At 36.5% G+C, this 18,387-nt stretch overlaps 1 protein-coding gene across 1 annotated transcript; it reads left to right on the top strand.

Annotated features, from left to right (window-relative positions):
• Positions 1–2,486: 2,486 nt before the first annotated feature.
• Positions 2,487–9,410, top strand: LOC131177096 (decapping 5-like protein). The gene is made up of 7 exons (XM_058142081.1): positions 2,487–2,743; positions 2,843–2,943; positions 6,371–6,442; positions 6,549–7,412; positions 8,107–8,274; positions 8,595–8,702; positions 8,803–9,410. The coding sequence occupies exons 1-7, from the start codon at positions 2,575–2,577 to the stop codon at positions 8,941–8,943; spliced, it is 1,623 nt and encodes a 540-aa protein (XP_057998064.1). The 5' UTR covers positions 2,487–2,574; the 3' UTR covers positions 8,944–9,410.
• The last annotated feature ends 8,977 nt before the right edge of the window (positions 9,411–18,387 follow it).

Raw genomic sequence — 18,387 nt, 5'->3', positions numbered from 1 at the left:
CATAAGCATTTCTTGACGATCTAGACTTCGTCTGGTATTTTGGTTTGAAGTCTTCTTTTTTTTTTAAAAAAAAAATCATTTTTAGATACTGTTAAGAAAAACTATTTAGTTGATTTGTAGTTTTTATGACTAAAACATACTAAAGTTAGCTTTAAACTTATTTTTAATACAATTTAACTAATACATTTAAAGATATATTTTTATTTACAACAGCTCCAATAATAACACCAAATAACCCTATAGAGAATTTATCATTCTTTTGCTAATGAATTGTTGTGAGCATTCAATCAATTCAACTTATGTGCAGGAGAGACCTTTTCCTTCCCACTCGCTTAGTACCTACTTTTTCGCAATAGAGTTTGCTTCTATCTATCCTTCCTTTGGGTTGACATTGTTCTGTTTGCCAAAGGAGAATTGTCTTCCTTTTCTGTTTCAACATGCACAATAGTCAATCTAATGTCTTTTTATGTTTTCCTCTGCCATTTTTTCTTTCATTTTCCTTATTTTACATGCAAAAAGGACAATGTTTTTCTTCTTACATTGTCCTTTTCACTCATGCCAGAGTTTTGTACACTATCGACGACAAATGATTATGTTTTTCTCCTTGATAGAAATTAAAAAAAAAAACTGAAATAAGAGAAAAATCGAATTGAATTTGAATCAAATCAATTTGACTTTATTCATTGATTATGGGATGAGTTTTAGGACTTTTGTTTTAGCGTAATAAAAGACTCAAAATTACGCAGTTGAGGTTCTTTAGGATTTTGTCATCTCACTACTAATGGAACTTTATCCTAAATAATCTAGAGCAAATAGGAATCCATATCGATTATGAATGAGGTATTTGCAAGGCTCGTTCTTAGTCCTTTCCAATTGTTGTTGATTGAAAGGATGATCTTGAGTCAAGGCATACTAAGACTTGCAATCGTAGCTACATGAGATAATTGATTTTGTAGGAAGCCTCCACAAGATTTGGTGGATGATATCAAGGGAGTATTAAGAATAAGTTATTCCTAACGAAAATTTGTAGAATCACATCAAAGAATGAGAATCCAAGGATTAGAACTATTAGACAAAACCTTATTGAGTTTCTCCTTCTGCTAGATTGTGGTATACTCTTTTTTTGGGCTTTTCTTTTATTTTTGGATTTTTGCTATTTTGTTGCTTTGGTTTTATACTTTTGGGATATGATTTTTCTTTTAGTTTTAGTTCTTTTTAGGTCTTATGGATCTTTTATTTTGCATATCGAGATTTTTCTGATTTTTTCTGCTTAATAAAATTATTTGCTTATTAAAACAATCAATTATAAAAAAAGGTAAAATCCTAATTCTTCTTAATTAAGAATTTGCAAATGAAAAAAACAATAAGAGATTTAGTTATTTCATAAACAAAAATCTAGAAACAAAAGAATTGCTTTATAAAGGGAAATAAATTATTGTTAACAATCAAATGGGAGAGAAAATGATACAAAGAACATAATACCTAGTCATAAACTAAAAAATCAAAACAAATAATTGATAGACAAAAAAAGACACTATATCTAATCAATAATCTCAAAAAATATAATACCCAATCACCTTAGTTTTAAGTAAAAAAATGCACCAATTTTGTTTATATAGCCAAATTCATTTCAAAAGTCGTCTTCTTCATCAACTTTTCCACTTGATGCATGAGCTTAGGGCTAGCAAGATTGCTTTACATAGGGGCAATAGTGAGTCACAGTCAGAAAGACTAAGAGAAAGCAAATTGCAGACTCATAAGGAAAGATCATAATCACAAAAGAAGAATCAAATAATTGAAGAAGAAGAAGTAAATAATAAAAAAAAAGAATAAGCAAGAAATTAAAGAAGTAAAGAATCAAAGAAGAAGTTGTAGAAAGAGGAAGCAAACTGATTGCAAATGCTAAGCGCAAAGAAAGGAGAAGTTAATATGATATATGAAAGGAATAAAAAAAAAGAAAGTGAAAAAATAACTTATGCAATTCTAATTTGCAAAACATATTGTTTTAAAGAAATCAATTTAATTTGATTTAATATAATTTTTTTCCAAAAATCAAATTAAGCTAAATAGATTAAATATTATAAAAATAAAAATTAAACTAAATTGAATTATTAAATAAATTAAATGTAATTTACTAATTAAATTAGTTTAATATTTATATTTGAATCGATATCAATAAAAATAAATACTTAGAGCTTGTTCATTTATGAAAAATTACGATAACTTTTACGAAAATTTTATAAAAGAATTAGGAAACAACTTTTTTTATAATATAGATTATATTATATTTTTTTATAATTAAAATTAAATAATTATTTAAAATATTAATTTGAGAGGATAAAAATTTAATTATATTATGATAAGTTAAATACATAATATATATTTAAAAAATTTAAATAATAATAATTTATTATTTTATTTATGAAAGTTGAATAATTATTTTTCGAAATAAACAAGTCCGGCCTTATAAATCACCCATTTAACGTTAATAAGAACCCTAACCCACTAATATCTAGAATATTTGGCTTCGTTTTCCTTCACTTTCTTGTTGATTTTTCCATTAGGTCATATAATATGGGTTCATTTTCGTCACCGTGTTCTTCTGTTTCTCCTGCAAAATCGTCAAATGCGGGAGATTCCTACATTGGGAGCTTTATTAGTCTCATTTCAAAGTCCGAGATTCGCTACGAGGGCATCCTCTATCATCTTAGCGTTCAAGATTCCATTATTGGCCTCAAGAATGGTGCATTATCCTATTCACTGTTTCATATTTCTTCAACTTTTTTTTTTAATTTAATTTGTATTTTTTTTTAAATTTTTTGGGTATATTATGATGTTGCAGTAAAGTCTTATGGAACAGAAGGTCGAAAGAAAGATGGCCCCCAAATTTCCTCAAGCGATAAGGTTTATGAATTCATTCTTTTCCGTGGAAGTGATATTAAGGTAAATGCATTTACTATAACATCAAAAAAATTATGGAAAATTGATACATTGTTAGTTGGGTATGATGTTTACAAGGAAATATCTTTTCTTTTTTTTTTTTTTTTTTGTGTGTGTGCAGTTATATCATGATATTTGTGTTTTGTCACAATTCAAAAATTTGTAATGCTTGTCTAAGTCGTTGGGAGAGTCTTTGAATATGACAAATTGGAAATGGTTGATACTTGTGGTTAAATTTTGAAATTGTTTTTTATACACATTAGCCATGCTTTGTAATGCTCTATTGGCATAGATTAAAACCAATGATTATGCTTCTTTGGGTTATTGGGGTGGAATTCCTAGTGTGGATTTTATGCTAATGGGAACCTTGGGCGCTATGCTTCTTTGGGTTATGGGGTTGGAATTCAAAGTGTGGGTTTCCTTTCAATCCGTTGCAGTTGGAGATAGATTGATTCTAGAGAGAGAAGGATTGTCTTTTGCAATTTGATTAATTGAACTAACATAGGAAGTGGTTTTCAATTATGTACACTAATATTTCTTCCCAATCCATCGACATTGGAGATAGCTTGATTCTAGAAAAAGAATGATTTTCTATGATATTTATCTAAGTGAAAACCCCATCCCTATGAGGTCTTTATCTCTCCTACGTTGAGTTTTTGGACATACTTAGAGCCTGTTTGGCATTGTAGTTAAAACTTTTTTTTTTTTCGAAAAAGAATCATTTTTTATGCTAGTGGAAAAAGCAGTTTGAAAATGTAAACATATCAAATTTAACTTAAAATCAATTTTTAATAGCCTCTAACCAATATATTTAAGGTGGTATTTTTCTCAACGATACTCAACTCAACTCAACTCAACTCAACTAAGCCTTTTTCTCAAAAATTTGGGGTCGGCTATATGGATTCGCTTTCTTCACTCTAAACGATTTTGGGTTAAATCCTTAGAAATATGTAATGCTTATAGGTCATGTTGTACTACTTTTCTCCAAATCAATTTAGGTATACCCCTTTTTTTCTTTTTATCCTCTAACTTAATATGCTCTACTTGTCTAACTGGAGCCTCCGTATGTCTACGCTTCACATGACCAAACCACTTAAATCTTCCTTCTCTCAACTTATCTTCAATTAGCACAACTCCTACCTTTTCTCTAATACTCTCATTTCGGACTTTATCTAGTCTAGTATGGCCACTCATCTACCTTAACATTCTCTTCTCTGCAACTCTTATCTTAGACGCATACGACTCTTTCAGTGCCCAACACTCACTGCCATATAACATAGCCGGTCGTATGGTTGTACGGTAAAATTTTACTTTCAACTTATTGGGAATTTTACGATCACATAAAATTCCCGTGGCACGTCTCCACTTCAACCATCCGGCTTTAATCCTATGATTAACATTCTCCTCACATCCCTCATCTACTTGAAGGACTGAGCCTAGATATTTAAAGTGATTATTTTGGGACAGTACAACTCCATTCAAACTAACTCTTTTCCTATCATCCATTTGGCCTTCACTGAACTTGCAATGCATGTATTCTGTCTTCGTTCTACTTAACTTAAAACCCTTTGACTCTAGAGTACTTCTCCAAAACTTTAACTTTCTATTGACTCCTTCTCGTGTCTCATCTATCAGAATAATATTATTCGCAAACATCATGCACCAAGGAATACTCTCTTGTATATGTTTCGTCAATTCATCTAAAACTAATGTAAAAAGGTAAGGGCTTATGGCTGATCCTTGGTGTAATCCAATTGAGATCGGAAAATCTCTTGTGTTCCCTCCCACTGTACGCACAATAGTAGTTGCTCCTTCATACATATCTTTCAACACTTGTATGTAACTAATAGATATCCTCTTTTGTTCTAACACATTCCATAAGACATCTCTTGGAACACTATGATAAACCTTCTCCAAATCAATAAAAACCATGTGTAGATCCTTCTTCACATCTCTATATTTCTCCATCAAGCTTCTAACGAGAAAGATCGCTTCCATAGTTGAACGACCCGGCATGAAACCAAATTGATTGAGAGAGATAGAAGTATCATGACGTAGTCGATGCTCCACAACTCTCTTCCACAACTTCATAGTATGACTCATGAGTTTAATTCCCCTATAATTTGAGCAACTCTATATGTCTCCCTTATTTTTAAAAATAGGTACTAAAATACTTCTCCTCCATTCATCAAGCATTTTCTTTGAGTTTAGAATCTTATTAAATAATTTAGTTAACCATGCCACTTCCATATTTCCCAAACACTTCCACACTTCAATTGGTATTTCATCGGGTCCATAGGCTTTACTCATTTTCATTCTCTTAAGTGCTTCCTTTACTTCTAAAGATCTAATCCTTCTAGTATAATTCACATTCTTTTGTATTGTTCTATAGTCTATATTCACGCTATTACCATTTTGACTATTTTTCTCAACGATACCTCAAAAAATAATGTCAAATATACCCTTAATCTCAGAAGACAATGTTTGTGTCATGCTGCTGAACTATTATTTTTTCTCTGTTGGTTTTATCCATTTTATCTTCTTTTCTTTGTGTATTCTTTATGTCCTAGGTTTGGAACTCTTAATAAAATTTTTAGTTCCTAACCACTTCCAATCCCCTAGCCACAAAAAGAAAAAAAAAGGGGAAAAAGGAACAGATATAAAGCATTGTAGGTTAATATTTTTTTCATTGTCTATACGTTGTATGACAGGCATTGCTGTTTAACTGTCATTAATGATTGCTCTGACCTTTAGATTATCTAAGAATTTATCAGAGAAGAATCATTTAGCAACTATCTAGGGGTTCAAATAGGCAAATTGTGAGCTGCTGATGTACAACAGGTTGAGAAACCAGCCTTCAAATGCTTTAATGGTAGGCAAATCTTAAGCAATTTACAAGTTTAAGCAGTGTTCTGATTTAAGGAAGAAGGGGACTAGGGTTAAGAATTTGATTTAGAGCTAATAGATTGAGAAGAATATTTGTGGTTGTTTTTTTTTACTGTGAACAGTATCCAAAGTATTGTAGCAGCTGAGTAAAGCAGCAGCAGCAGCAGCACAGAGAAAGAAGAGAAATGAAGGGGGAGAGAAGAGTAATGGGCACCTCGTCTTCCAAATCAAATACTCAAAATTCCATCCCCTTTGTGCTACAGTGTGCCTTGCACCTTTTAAAACTATTATCTCTGTGATTCTGATCCCCCACCATTGCTGCATGGAGAAATTTATAAATTTTAGTTTTCCTTTCTTTTGGGTTGGTACAATTATGTCACAATGATCCTTTCCCATTCTCCTCAATATCTCTGGACTGTTTGTACATTTACGGTATTCAGCATTGATATTTGATACTGTAATGAGTGAATTTTTACTTATTTATGTTTACATATACTGGTTTGTGCTGTATGTGTATATCCTAATCAATTATCGGGATTTTCAGGATTTGCAAGTTAAGACCGCACCACCTGCACAAACTGAAGAACCAATTCCTGATGACCCTGCTATCATTCAGGTTTTGACTTTTGACTTTATTTAAGGAATTGTAACCTTTTGAAGTCTCTGAATTATGAGGTCAAATTCATGTTTTTATTTAGATTCTGGTTTTTGCTATTTTGCAGTCACACTATGCAGGGGTTCCTTTAAGTTTTTCAGCTTCAGTTGGTGGTAAAACTTTGGCAGAATCTGCTCTGGTCCAAGATATGCCTGCTTTGACAAGCAGAGGCTATCCGACTGCACTGACTTCGTTGCAGTCTGTAAACCATGTTGGTTCAAAAAATCTTTCCCAGGCTGCTGAAGATTCTGATCAATCATTTTCTATGTCAATGTATTGGCAAGGATATAATGGAACATCAATCAATAGGTCTAATACTTCCCAGCACTCTATTCCTTTTCAACCCCCATCCATGGTTTCATCTTCCTTGTCAGCACAGAATCAGATGCCTGCTGCAGCATTGACTGATTCTCCAATAATGGGATTAACAAATGCATCAGAATTTGCTACTCCTGTACCATCTGTTGCCTCTAATAATTCAACTTTTAGTCCAGTACAATATTCTCTTTCTCATGATATGCCATCCTTCTCATCTGTAAAAACGTCCCTACCATCTCTTACTTCATATACTAATATTAATAGGCAAACGGTATCTTCAGTTCCATACTCTAGTGAAGATACAGGTCTCACTAATGTTCAAAATGTTAATAAAGCTGTTTCTGACCCTAAAACAGTGTACACTGCCCAATCTATGCCTTACCCTATATCTTCTTATGAGGCTTCTACTTCAAGCCCCTTGTTAACACGAGCTCCATCTCTCTTAAGTCCTGATCAATTAGCACAGTCTAGATCACATGTGCTTTCTTCCATGGTGTACCCTGATCAGAAGAATACGGATCCTCTGACTCCTTTATCATCTACGTCACTGTCCTTTGTTCCTTCTCCAGCTTCTCAAGAACCATTATTGCCATTGCCAAGTACTGTACAGAAGGTTAGATACGTTTTATTATTTTCATCAAAGTTTCTTGTCATTGTGTTGCATGTTATGGTTAAAGCTCTTTTGCCCCCTGCATCTTTGCACTCTATTTTGTGAGAATTTGTTTGCAACAATTTTAAGGTTCTTCAGTTGAAGGCCTGAATCATTTAAGCTTTTTAATTCAAATCTATACAAAGTTTCTGTCTGTAATTTCTCTTTCTATTTTTTGTTTTGCAAGTATGGCTTCGAATTTTAATAATCTATACGATGAGGTTTACTTGACGTACAACTTTCATGAAATCATTGTGTAATATGTCTGATTTTTGGAGAAATTTCAAATCAAAGCTGAATCTTTTAGCTGTAGATCACATGGTGATATTTGTTATTTATAAAAATTGTGTTTAAAAACTTGTTATGGTTGATGAGAACTTTTTTTTTTAATGTGAAATTTTTTAGAATTAAAGGGGGGGAAAATCTATTGTGTTTGAAGTTGAAATACTTAAAACTTCCAGGCTTCAAATTGTAATGTTTTGAACATTAGGACCTTACTTGAAGTTCTTAAAGAGTGAAGTGCTTACGCCATTTGATGGTATGCAAGTGTATCAACTAGGAGTGAATTAAGTGAAGGGTCTGCCTTAGAAGTTTTGGATTCACAGTTTTGCATTGCTTCCTGCTTTTTAGTTACTCTTTTTTACACTTCTCCATGCAGTTCACTGAAGAATTTGATTTTGAAGCCATGAATGAGAAGTTTAAAAAGGATGAAGTTTGGGGTTATCTTGGAAAGGCAAATCAGGGAGATAGCACAGTGGGCACAGAGGACAACCAAGGCTTCGAGGACAGAGAGGTTCCTTGCCTGGTGCCTCATTTGGATGCTAAGGTAGGAGGTTTAACATATTTACGCATGAGACGGATTTATTTACTTATTTATTGTTTGAAATGAAAATACAGATCGCTATTATTGGTTCTAATTTACTTTGTAGGGTAACTTAACATCATTTTATTAACATCATTTTAAGGGATTAGGGATCAAATTCCACTCGCACTCAGTTGCAGTGGGGAGTTACCCTCTGTGATTATGGAATCTAGCTACTGTTTTCTTCTTCTTCTTCTTCTTCTTCTTCTTCTTTCATCCCCCCAAAATAGAAGTTGAAGTTTTAAATTATGCTCGATAGTTAACCTTATTATGTTTCTGTGCAGCCTGCATACAAGAAAGATGAATTCTTTGACACAATTTCTTGTAATACACTCAGCCAGGGAAGGAATGGTCAGAACCGATTCTCTAACCGAATGACGCTAGATAATGAGGTTAGCATATTTCTTACACACAGAAGATGTGGATCAAATTATGCTCAACTTAATCTTCTAGGTGATTTATTGACTTTCTGCTCTTGTATTGTTTGATTAGACTTTTGGTTGGCGCAATCAGAGATCTAATCCTGGCTATGGTGGATGGGGTGCCGGACGTGGCTATTACTATCATGGCAGACATAATGGGGGAAGGGGATATGGTTATGGTGGGAGGGGGAATGGGAACTTGCCTTTCTGATGCAGCCCTTTCAAACCACCACCACATCCCCGCCCTCCCTTCTCAAGAGATCCATTTGTTTTTGTACATCATGGTCCACCTTTCATTTCAGCTTGCCTTATTTTTGATATTTTGCATCGGAAGGATTTATCCTCAAGGTAATATGATAACTATATGAGGTATCTATATCTGGTGATTTTAATGTTGAGATACCTGGTAGGAACCATTAAATTGAACAGTTATGGCAAGTTCATGTTTTTTTGGGTAATGGGCTGCCTTTTCACTTTTATTGTTAGAAGGAACAATGCAATTAGGTTTTCCAATCGATCTATATCTTGAACTCCTTTTTGTACTTAGGTATGCATATTTGTGCTCTGTAAATTATGGGCAGACATTGTATTGATTTAGTGTTCTGGAAATATGCTAAGGTGGCGTTGGGATGCCCCATATTAATGAAAGCATTATTAAATTCAGCTGATTAATTTGAATCAGTTTCGCTTTTCACAGATTTATGAAATGAGTTTTTCTGCTCCATTTCTAGATCTCTTTGTTCAGGTGGATGGGGAATTTGAGTTTGATATTATATTAAAGTTATGATTTTTCACTTGAACAACAAATACAAATCCACATTCATTTAAAATGAATCTTTATTGCTTTCGGTTTGGACTTTAGAAATTTTATAAGAATTCAATTCAATTAATTTTTTTTTATTATTAGAAAATTTTAATTAAATTTTTTTCAATTTTTCTAATAAGCTTGGTTGTGTGATAATTCATTAAAATTCTTTTTCCTGCAATGAATTGAATATTTAATTTACTGTTGTCATAATTATGATTGAAAGTTGGCCTGGTTTGGCATTGTTAAAGAAGCATGGCTAAATCTCTAAATTTGAATGATGTTAGCTTAATGATAAAGCATCTAAAATTTCAAGCACAATGAAATTATATATATATATATATATATATATATATATATATATATATATATATATATATATATATATATTTTTTTTTTTTTTTCAGAAGATGTGAAGATCATGCAATTTAACACTGAGAAGCCTTCTTTGAATAAGAAGATATTTGAAGCCTTTGCACTGACGTTGAGGTTAATGAGGTGGAGTGGCTGTGAAAGAAAGAGAGAGGGAGAGAGACGTGCGTAATGGGCTGTGGAAGAATGAGAGAAAGGCGAGCATAAATAGAGAGAAATTTAGAATTTTTTATTGGGGAATGATAGTTTTGTTGAGGAAGGCTAGTTTTGTTAAAATTGATGAATGGACTTAATTGTTTAATGAAAGTAAAGTATAGAGTATAAATAGTATATTTTTTAAAATATAAGAATAAAATGTAGGGATTAAATAGTAATTTAATTTAAAAGTTTAATTTGAAATTTTGGTTTATTTTATGGATTAATTAGAAAGATTAAATTATTAATTGAACTAAAATATAGGGATCTTTTCATTTAGTTTCTAAAATATATGGATTCAGTCATTAATATTACTATATTATAAGAACAAAATTATAATTTGCCTATATTTTAAAAACTAAATTAGTTTTACACAACCAAATGCAGAAGTCTTTGTTTTTAATTATTGAAAATGGTGAATTAATCAAAATTGAATGAAGGGTTAATTATTTTTTCGTTTCGTCTTATGCTGTCTTGTATTTTGAAAGGTTTAATTATAAAAATAATTTATAAAAATAATTTAAATAGTTTTACACAACAAATATGATTGTCTTATGCTGTTTTACATTATTAATAATTTAATTTGATTTTTCATATAAAAATAATTATATTGAGTCATTGACAAAGATATTTTTATTTATTTTATATATTTTTTTATCATAAAAGTTTAAATATTGTGAAAATAATTTAATAAATTAGTTTAGATGTATATTTGTTGAGTATATTTTATATAAAGATTTTAAATATTAAACATCATAAAATAGAAAAATACTAATATACAATAAATTTTTAATATTTAATAATATAACTAATATGATTAGATTTTCAAAGTCATAATTAATTATAAATAAATATTAATTTTTAAATTTAAAAGAAATATATTAATAGATCCATCAAAACATAGAAAAAAAAAACTCATAAATACTTAAAAACAGAAAAATAGGTTTAAAATTTATGATTTCATAAGCAGAAAAAAACTTAAAATCTTAGAAATATTTTTATATGAAAAAAAAAAACAACTTTTTCCGATAATAGAAGTGATAAACAATATAAAAATTCTTTACATTTATGATAATGCAACATTGTTCACCATAGTTTTGATGACCAAAAGTTATTGCAATAATTTACTTACCATTAAAGTGTTTAATTGATTTTAAATATATAAAAATAGTGATGAATTGTGCACTTCAAAAATCAAACTTCTCGTCTTTCATTAGGAATATTGAAAAATTTTGTGCTATAATTTATGTCACGACCCAACCTATGGGTGGACCAAGACTAGGACTTGGGTCACCCTAAAGCCCCGAGGCCCGTAGTAAGCCTAACTGCTCATTTACCCAACGCCGAGGCCCATTTGGGCCCAATTTCAAAACAAACGGACAGAGTCCGCCATAAAATGGACTTACCAACGGGAATTTTTGACTCACCCGACTGTAAACACAATAAACAATCCATTGGAGAGCTCACCACCCTCCACATACTCATCAACATAATAATAAATGGGAGCTCACTCCTCATCCAATCCATCAAAACAGACTTAAAATATTAAGTTTACAGTCCAACATGATAATAATATTACAGCATCAAATTCAAATAATTATCGCTAACACATGCGACAATTCTACGAGTAAATAAAAATACACACATATCGACAAACAACCATGAAAGTATAAAAGCAGGTTAACCCAGAATAAAATATCCTCCCGGCTCAGTAAAATTTTTGAACAGGAGTGAGCGTCGACTCGAGAGTAAAATATCAATTTTAACCATAATCTCTATAACTATCTCAGAACTAATGCACTCAGTAGAGTGAAATGCAACATCAACATCATATTCACATCATAGCATCAAAAGGTAATTTGGAGCACTCACACACCTGTAGTATCAATCATAACATATGGGAGCCGATCCCCATACACTCTCTTAAATCCAACCCGTGCCGTGAATTACTCAAGCTCTGGACTTCCACTTAATAACCAAATCGAGGGTCCCAAAATTACTCAAGCCGTGACTACCCTCAAGGATCGGGTCCCAATGAATTACTCAAGCCGTGGATCGCCTGGCCCTATCCATAGTCCACACCACATCACACGCACACTGCTCCAAATTACCACCACAACATTCATGGCACATTAACAGTTATGAATGCAACATAATTCGTGCCTAGAGTTTAACTACATAAATATATGCATATAAGTGATGCATGGGCCTGCTGAACATAAAAAAATATCGAAATTACAATTAAAATTAATATTTTACTCACAGACTTGACGACAAATTATCGTATGGCCATGGAGGAAGAAGGCTGTCCCGGCTCACCTGACAATTACATTACATCTATTTAATAAATTTGACTCAATACAAACAAAGAAAAAGATCAAGTACGTCCTAAGTCGTGCCGAAAATCCGGCAGAGTCTCCCCTATACCTAGGACCTACCCAACCTGCAAAATGGCTCAAAACACACTTCTATATTCAAAATCCATATATCCACAGTTCAATCATATCACACAGCCCCTCCTGGGCCCATCAAATCAATCATCCATCACAATACGCAAAATTTCAATTTAGTCCTTATTATTGATCATTTTTACAAAAAACTGCCCAAACAAGCTCTAAAAATTATAAAACTTTGCCCCGCGGTCCTTAGCAATATTACTAAGCTATTGCAAAAAGAATCGTAATTTTCTAAGCTACCACGAATATTTTATGGATTTTTAATCCTATTTAAGCACTAGAAAATTACGAAAAAACAAGGTTCGGGTTTACCTTTGCCGATTCCGACTTTGGGAACGCGCTCGGGACGTCTGAAAATGGGGGGCTAGCCAAAACCTCGGTCCCACCGAGACTTTTCCAGAACGGTCCGTTCGCCCGAAATTTGCGCATCTTGGCCAATCGCCGAATTTCCGCGAATCGAGGATACCTACACGAAGCCCATAACACGGGGGTTAGTACATAAATTTTTTCAGAATTTTCTAAGCTCATTAAATGCTCGGAAAAACACTGCGAAGTTCCGTGGGACCCACCGAAAAACGGTGTCGAAAAAATTCAAAATTTATGTCGTTACGAAGCTCTCGACGAATGGAGCGTGCTGGTGGCCTCGGTTTTCTCGTGGGATTCACGGTTTTCGAGAAATCTAGCCCAAAAGTCGAAATGGGCTAAAATCTTCCCGAGCAAAAATCGGACAATCCGCTCGATGGATTTCGGCGTTCTTGTGTCTATGGAAAGCTCTCACGAGTAGATGATTTTGGACACAAGACCCGGTCCACCAATTGGCCGGATCGCCGACTTGGCTGGAAGCCAAACGCCACATGAGGAAGGGAGATCGCGTTTTTCATTGCTCGCTACCGGGGGATACCGGGAGGCGCGCGCAGGAGGAGGACGCAGGGAGGCGGTGGCGGCAGGGGAGGGGAGGAGAGAGAAACGAGAGAGAAAAGGGAGAGAGCCATCGCGCGCGGGAGAAGAAAAAGGAAGAAGGAAAAGGTTGCCCGATTCGACCGGTCCGATCCTGTCCGGCTCGATTCGGGCTGTTCGATTTTGAATACAATATTTTGAATTTTTATCGCCTGGAAAAACGAGATCCAAAAATTTCGAAAAAATTCCATAAAACTCAGAAAAATACGTAGACTCCAAATATATTTTTAGTTTTGCCACGTGGTCTTTAAATTAATTTTTTAAAAATCATCAAAGTTTATATTTTCGGAAAATCGAACCCGATTTTTAAAATCCGAAAAATCTCAAAAAAAATTCCAAAAATTTAATAAAATTAAAATACTAAAAATGCTCATAAAATTAAAAATTTTGGGGTGTTACATTCTTCCCCCCTTATAGAAAATTCATCCTCGAATTTTACACAAGGCAGAATAAAGCACATAATTATACATTGAACAAATAAGGGTACTTGCTACGCATGTCCCGTTCTGACTCCCAGGTGCACTCTTCCACCGACTGACTCCTCCACAAAACCTTAACCATAGGGATCTGTTTGGATCTTAGCTGTCTCACTTGGTAGTCCACTATGGCTACAGGTTGCTCCTCAAATGTCAAGTTCTCTTTTAGCTCTATCACATCCGGCTGCAGTACATGAGAAGGATCGGGAATGTATTTCCTGAGCATGGAGATGTGAAACACGGGATGAACGTGAGAAAGTTTGGGTGGTAGCTCCAACCGGTAGGCAACTGCCCCAACTCTATCAGTAACCTCAAAAGGTCCGATATACCGAGGTGCCAACTTGCCCTTCTTTCCGAATCTCATGACTCCCTTCATTGGAGATACCTTCAGGAATACATAGTCGCCCACTGCAAACTCCACATCCCTCCGTCTGGGTCCGTGATAACTCTTCTGCTTGTCAAAGTCGTTCCCTGATTAAAGGAACTACCTCTGAAGTGTACTGCACTAGGTCTACATCATGCACCTTCGCTTTCCCCATTTCTGTCCAACACAGAGGAGACTTACACTTTCTTCCATATAGTGCCTCATAGGGTGCCATCCCTATGCTGGAGTGATAACTGTTGTTATAGGCAAACTCCACTAAAGCTAGTCGCCATCCCATTGACCTCCAAAATCCAAGACACTCATGCAAGCATGTCTTCCAGTTGTTTGGATTGTCCTTTCGACCGTCCCGTCTGTTCGAGGGTGGAAGGTCAGATCAAGTTCAATCAGGTGCCAAGAGCCTCCCGCAACTTTCTCCAAAACCGAGAAGTGAATCAGGGCCCTCGTCGGATATTATGGAAGCTTAACTCCATGCAATCCGACTATTTCTCGAATGTAGAACCGGCATACTGTGCTACGTAATATGTAGTCTTCACAGTGTAAGAAGTGAGCCGATTTGGTCAAGCGGTCTACAATTACCCATATCGAATCATATCCTCGCGTGGTACGAGGCAACCTACCACAAAATCCATAGTGATCATTTCCCACTTCCATTCCGGGGATAGGGAGCTCTTGCAGCCTTCCCCGACGGTCTCGTGTTCAAACTTCACCTTCCGACAAGTCAAGCACTTGGACACAAAGTGCAATGTCTCTCTTCATGCCATTCCACCAATAGCTATCTTTCACATCATGGTACATCTTGGTGGAACTCGGTGGACACTGCATGTTGTATAGTGTGCCTCTCGCATGATTTCATTCCCGAGGTTGTCCACATCGGGCACACATATCCTAGAACCTTGCACTAGGGCGCCATCATTGGCAAACCCAAACTCACCACCTTCACCTTTGTACTCTTTCTATGATCTTCATCAATTGTTGGTCTCGTGGCCGGGAAACTCTAACTCGTCCCTTAAGTCCGGCCTCACCAAAAGTGAGCCAACAATACCCCTCATCCGAAAGATCTAGGATTAAACCTTGATCCATCAACTCATGTACCTCCCGAATCAATGGTCTCTTCATCAAATGTGCGCCAAACCGCTGTAAGATTTTCTCGCCAAGGCATCTCGCTAACATTGACCTTTCCAGGTGGTACCGATGGTGCAATCATAGTCTTTCGTAAGCTCCATCCATCTCCTCTGCCTCAAGTTTAAATCCTCTCACTGGAAGATGTACTTCAAACTTTTGTGGTCGGTATATCTCGCACACTTCACCATACGTAGTGTCTCCGCATTTTAAGTGCAAAGATTACACCGCCATTTCCAAATCATGGGTGGGGTAGTTCTGCCATGCCTCTTCACCGCCTTGAAGCATAAGCCACTACCTTTCCATTCTGCATCAACACACACCCTAGGCCAACTCTAGAGGCGCACAATACACGGTGTATCCTTCACCACTCATGTAGTGTCAACACAGGCGTGGTTAGACACTCCTTAAGCTTCGAAACTCACCTCACAAATATCCATCCAAATGAATGGAACATTCTTCCCGGTCAACTTAGTTAGGGAGCCGCTATCCCGGAGAAATCTTGTACAAAACGCCTATAGTAGCCACTAAACCTGTAAAACTTCGCACCTCGCTGATCATGTAGGCCTAAGCCAATCAATTACTTTTCAATTTTCTTGGGATCCACTTGAATGCCGCCACTAGAAACCACGTGTCCCAAGAATGAGATGCTTTCAGCCAAAATTCACATTTTGAAAATTTGGCATATACCGGTGCTCCTCAACGCTTGCAACACCATCCTCAAGTGCCACACGTGTTCTTCCTCGGTCCGAGAGTATACTGTAATGTCATCTATGAATACGATGACAAACGGTCCAAAAATGGCTTGAACACCCGCTCATCAAGTCCATGAAGGTCGCTGGTGCATTAGTGAGTCCAAAAGACATCACCAAGAACTCATAATGACCATATCTTGTCCCGAAAGCCGCTGGACACGCCTTCATTCCCGATTCTCAATCGATGGTAGCCTCGATCGCAGTCTATCTTGGAAAAGAATCTAGCTCCTTGAGCCGATCAAACAAATCATCGATCCGAGGAAGTGGATACTTGTTCTTCATCACCTTGTTCACCGTCTGTAGTCAATGCACAACCTCAATGACCCATCCTTCTTTCTCACAAATAGAACAGAGCACCCTGTGGTGAAGTGCTCGACGTATGAAACCCTTGTCCAAAAGCTCCTGTAGTTGCTCCTTCACTCTTTCAATTTCACTGGTGCCATCCTGTAAGGTGGCATGGATATGGGGTTTGTACCCAGACAACATTAATACAAAACTCTATTTCCTTCCCGGTGGCAACTCGAAGCTCCTGGGAAGACATCCATAAATTCTCTAACAACAGAACATTTCCCATGCCGACACCTTCTATGATGTATCTCTCACCAATGCCAAATACCCTTGGCATCCACGCCTCAACATTTTTCTAGCACTAATCGACACCAAATTATATGGAGCCACACTCGCCACCATCAAAGCTAAACTCTTCCACACTGTATGTGAAAATACACCTTTTGTTCTGCAGCCTAAAGTGGCATAGTGAGTTGCCAACCAATCCATCCCCAAGATTACATCGAAATCCACATCGGTAGAGGAACCAAATCACCGGGAGGATCTTTCCATCCACTACTCTGGGCTACCCGGAAAAACCATATCTACATCTATGTTGTCACTAAGTGGGGTAGCTACCGACAAAGGGCATTCTAAGGTTGTAGGGTTTCTACCCAACCTCATGGCAAACACAGGGAGACAAATGAGTGCGTAGCACCGGATCTATCAAAACACGAGCCTTATAAGAATGCACTGTAAGAATACTTGCCACAACCGCATTTGAAGCTTGAGCATCCCGGTGGGTCAGGTGAAAACCCGAGCTTGACTCTACCCCGAGTGGCGTAACTCGACATCGACTTCTACCTCCGACCGCCTCCAAATCCACGCCCCTTGTCCTCGCCTCATGGCCATCAATCGATCGCCGCCATGTTGGAAGCACCGGATACAATCGCCGAGGAACATTCGCAATGTAACCCCGTGACCCCATCCGTGGCTCACGAACATGGGGCATTCTCTAGCAAAGTGACCCGCTGGCTACACTCAAGCATACTCGATCCCATCAAACAAGGTCCTCAATGTCCTCTTCCACACTATGCACAAGGTGCCAAGGAGGATCTGAGCTGCACCTAGAACCGCTGCACTCGAATCGTGACCACCGCCGATCCGCACTGTCCAATCCTCGTGGTTTGTGTCTAAAACCACTTTTCTTGTTCCTACTCTTTCCTCTGTAATTACTCGCCACCACTATCCGGAGTACCCATGGAAGGGACACCGAGAACCCTCTCGCTGCTTTTCTTTGCTCTTCCATTGCCATCTACAAAGATAATCGATCTCAACTGCCTAGCTCGGCCAACCACCACATCAAAAGATCGACGACATCATGGCCAGTTTGCATATCTCCGCCAAGCCCCTTTAGGAATCTTTTCACCTTCATAGTCTCTGAGATACCGCTGTAGGGGCATATCCGCCAATTCCGTAAATTCGTAGCATATTCATCTGCTGCACCGCCATTCTCGTCTTAAGGCCTCAAAGGCCCATCGCTTTTGATCTCTCAAAACTTTCTCGCACAAACCGGTTGATAAAAAGTTCCACAACCGAGCCCATGTCAAACCCTCCATCCGGGTAACACGTAGTCATTCATCCATTGCCTAGGCATGGGCCCCATGACGGCCGCATACACTCTATCAATCTTCTATCACCAATCAGAATTCTGCTCGCCGTCAGGAATCCAAAACCGATATGCATCGTCGACACATCATAGGTACCGTGCACCAACTTCTTGAAATTTATGATCTGCTTGTAAGATTCTCTCTTGGTACGGTGGATCGCTGTGGAGGGTGGACTATATATCGCGCCATCATGTCGAT

This window comes from Hevea brasiliensis, unplaced genomic scaffold (assembly GCF_030052815.1).
Source record: "Hevea brasiliensis isolate MT/VB/25A 57/8 unplaced genomic scaffold, ASM3005281v1 Scaf328, whole genome shotgun sequence".
Lineage (NCBI taxonomy): Eukaryota > Viridiplantae > Streptophyta > Magnoliopsida > Malpighiales > Euphorbiaceae > Hevea > Hevea brasiliensis.
This window is presented reverse-complemented; position numbering and strand designations above follow the sequence as displayed.

Coding starts and splice junctions, on each gene's coding strand:
- LOC131177096 (XM_058142081.1), top strand. CDS start 2,575: ATGGGTTCATTTTCGTCACCGTGTTCTTCTGTTTCTCCTGCAAAATCG. Junction 2,744..2,842: donor CATTATTGGCCTCAAGAATG/GTGCATTATCCT, acceptor ATGATGTTGCAG/TAAAGTCTTATGGAACAGAA. Junction 8,275..8,594: donor TGCCTCATTTGGATGCTAAG/GTAGGAGGTTTA, acceptor GTTTCTGTGCAG/CCTGCATACAAGAAAGATGA.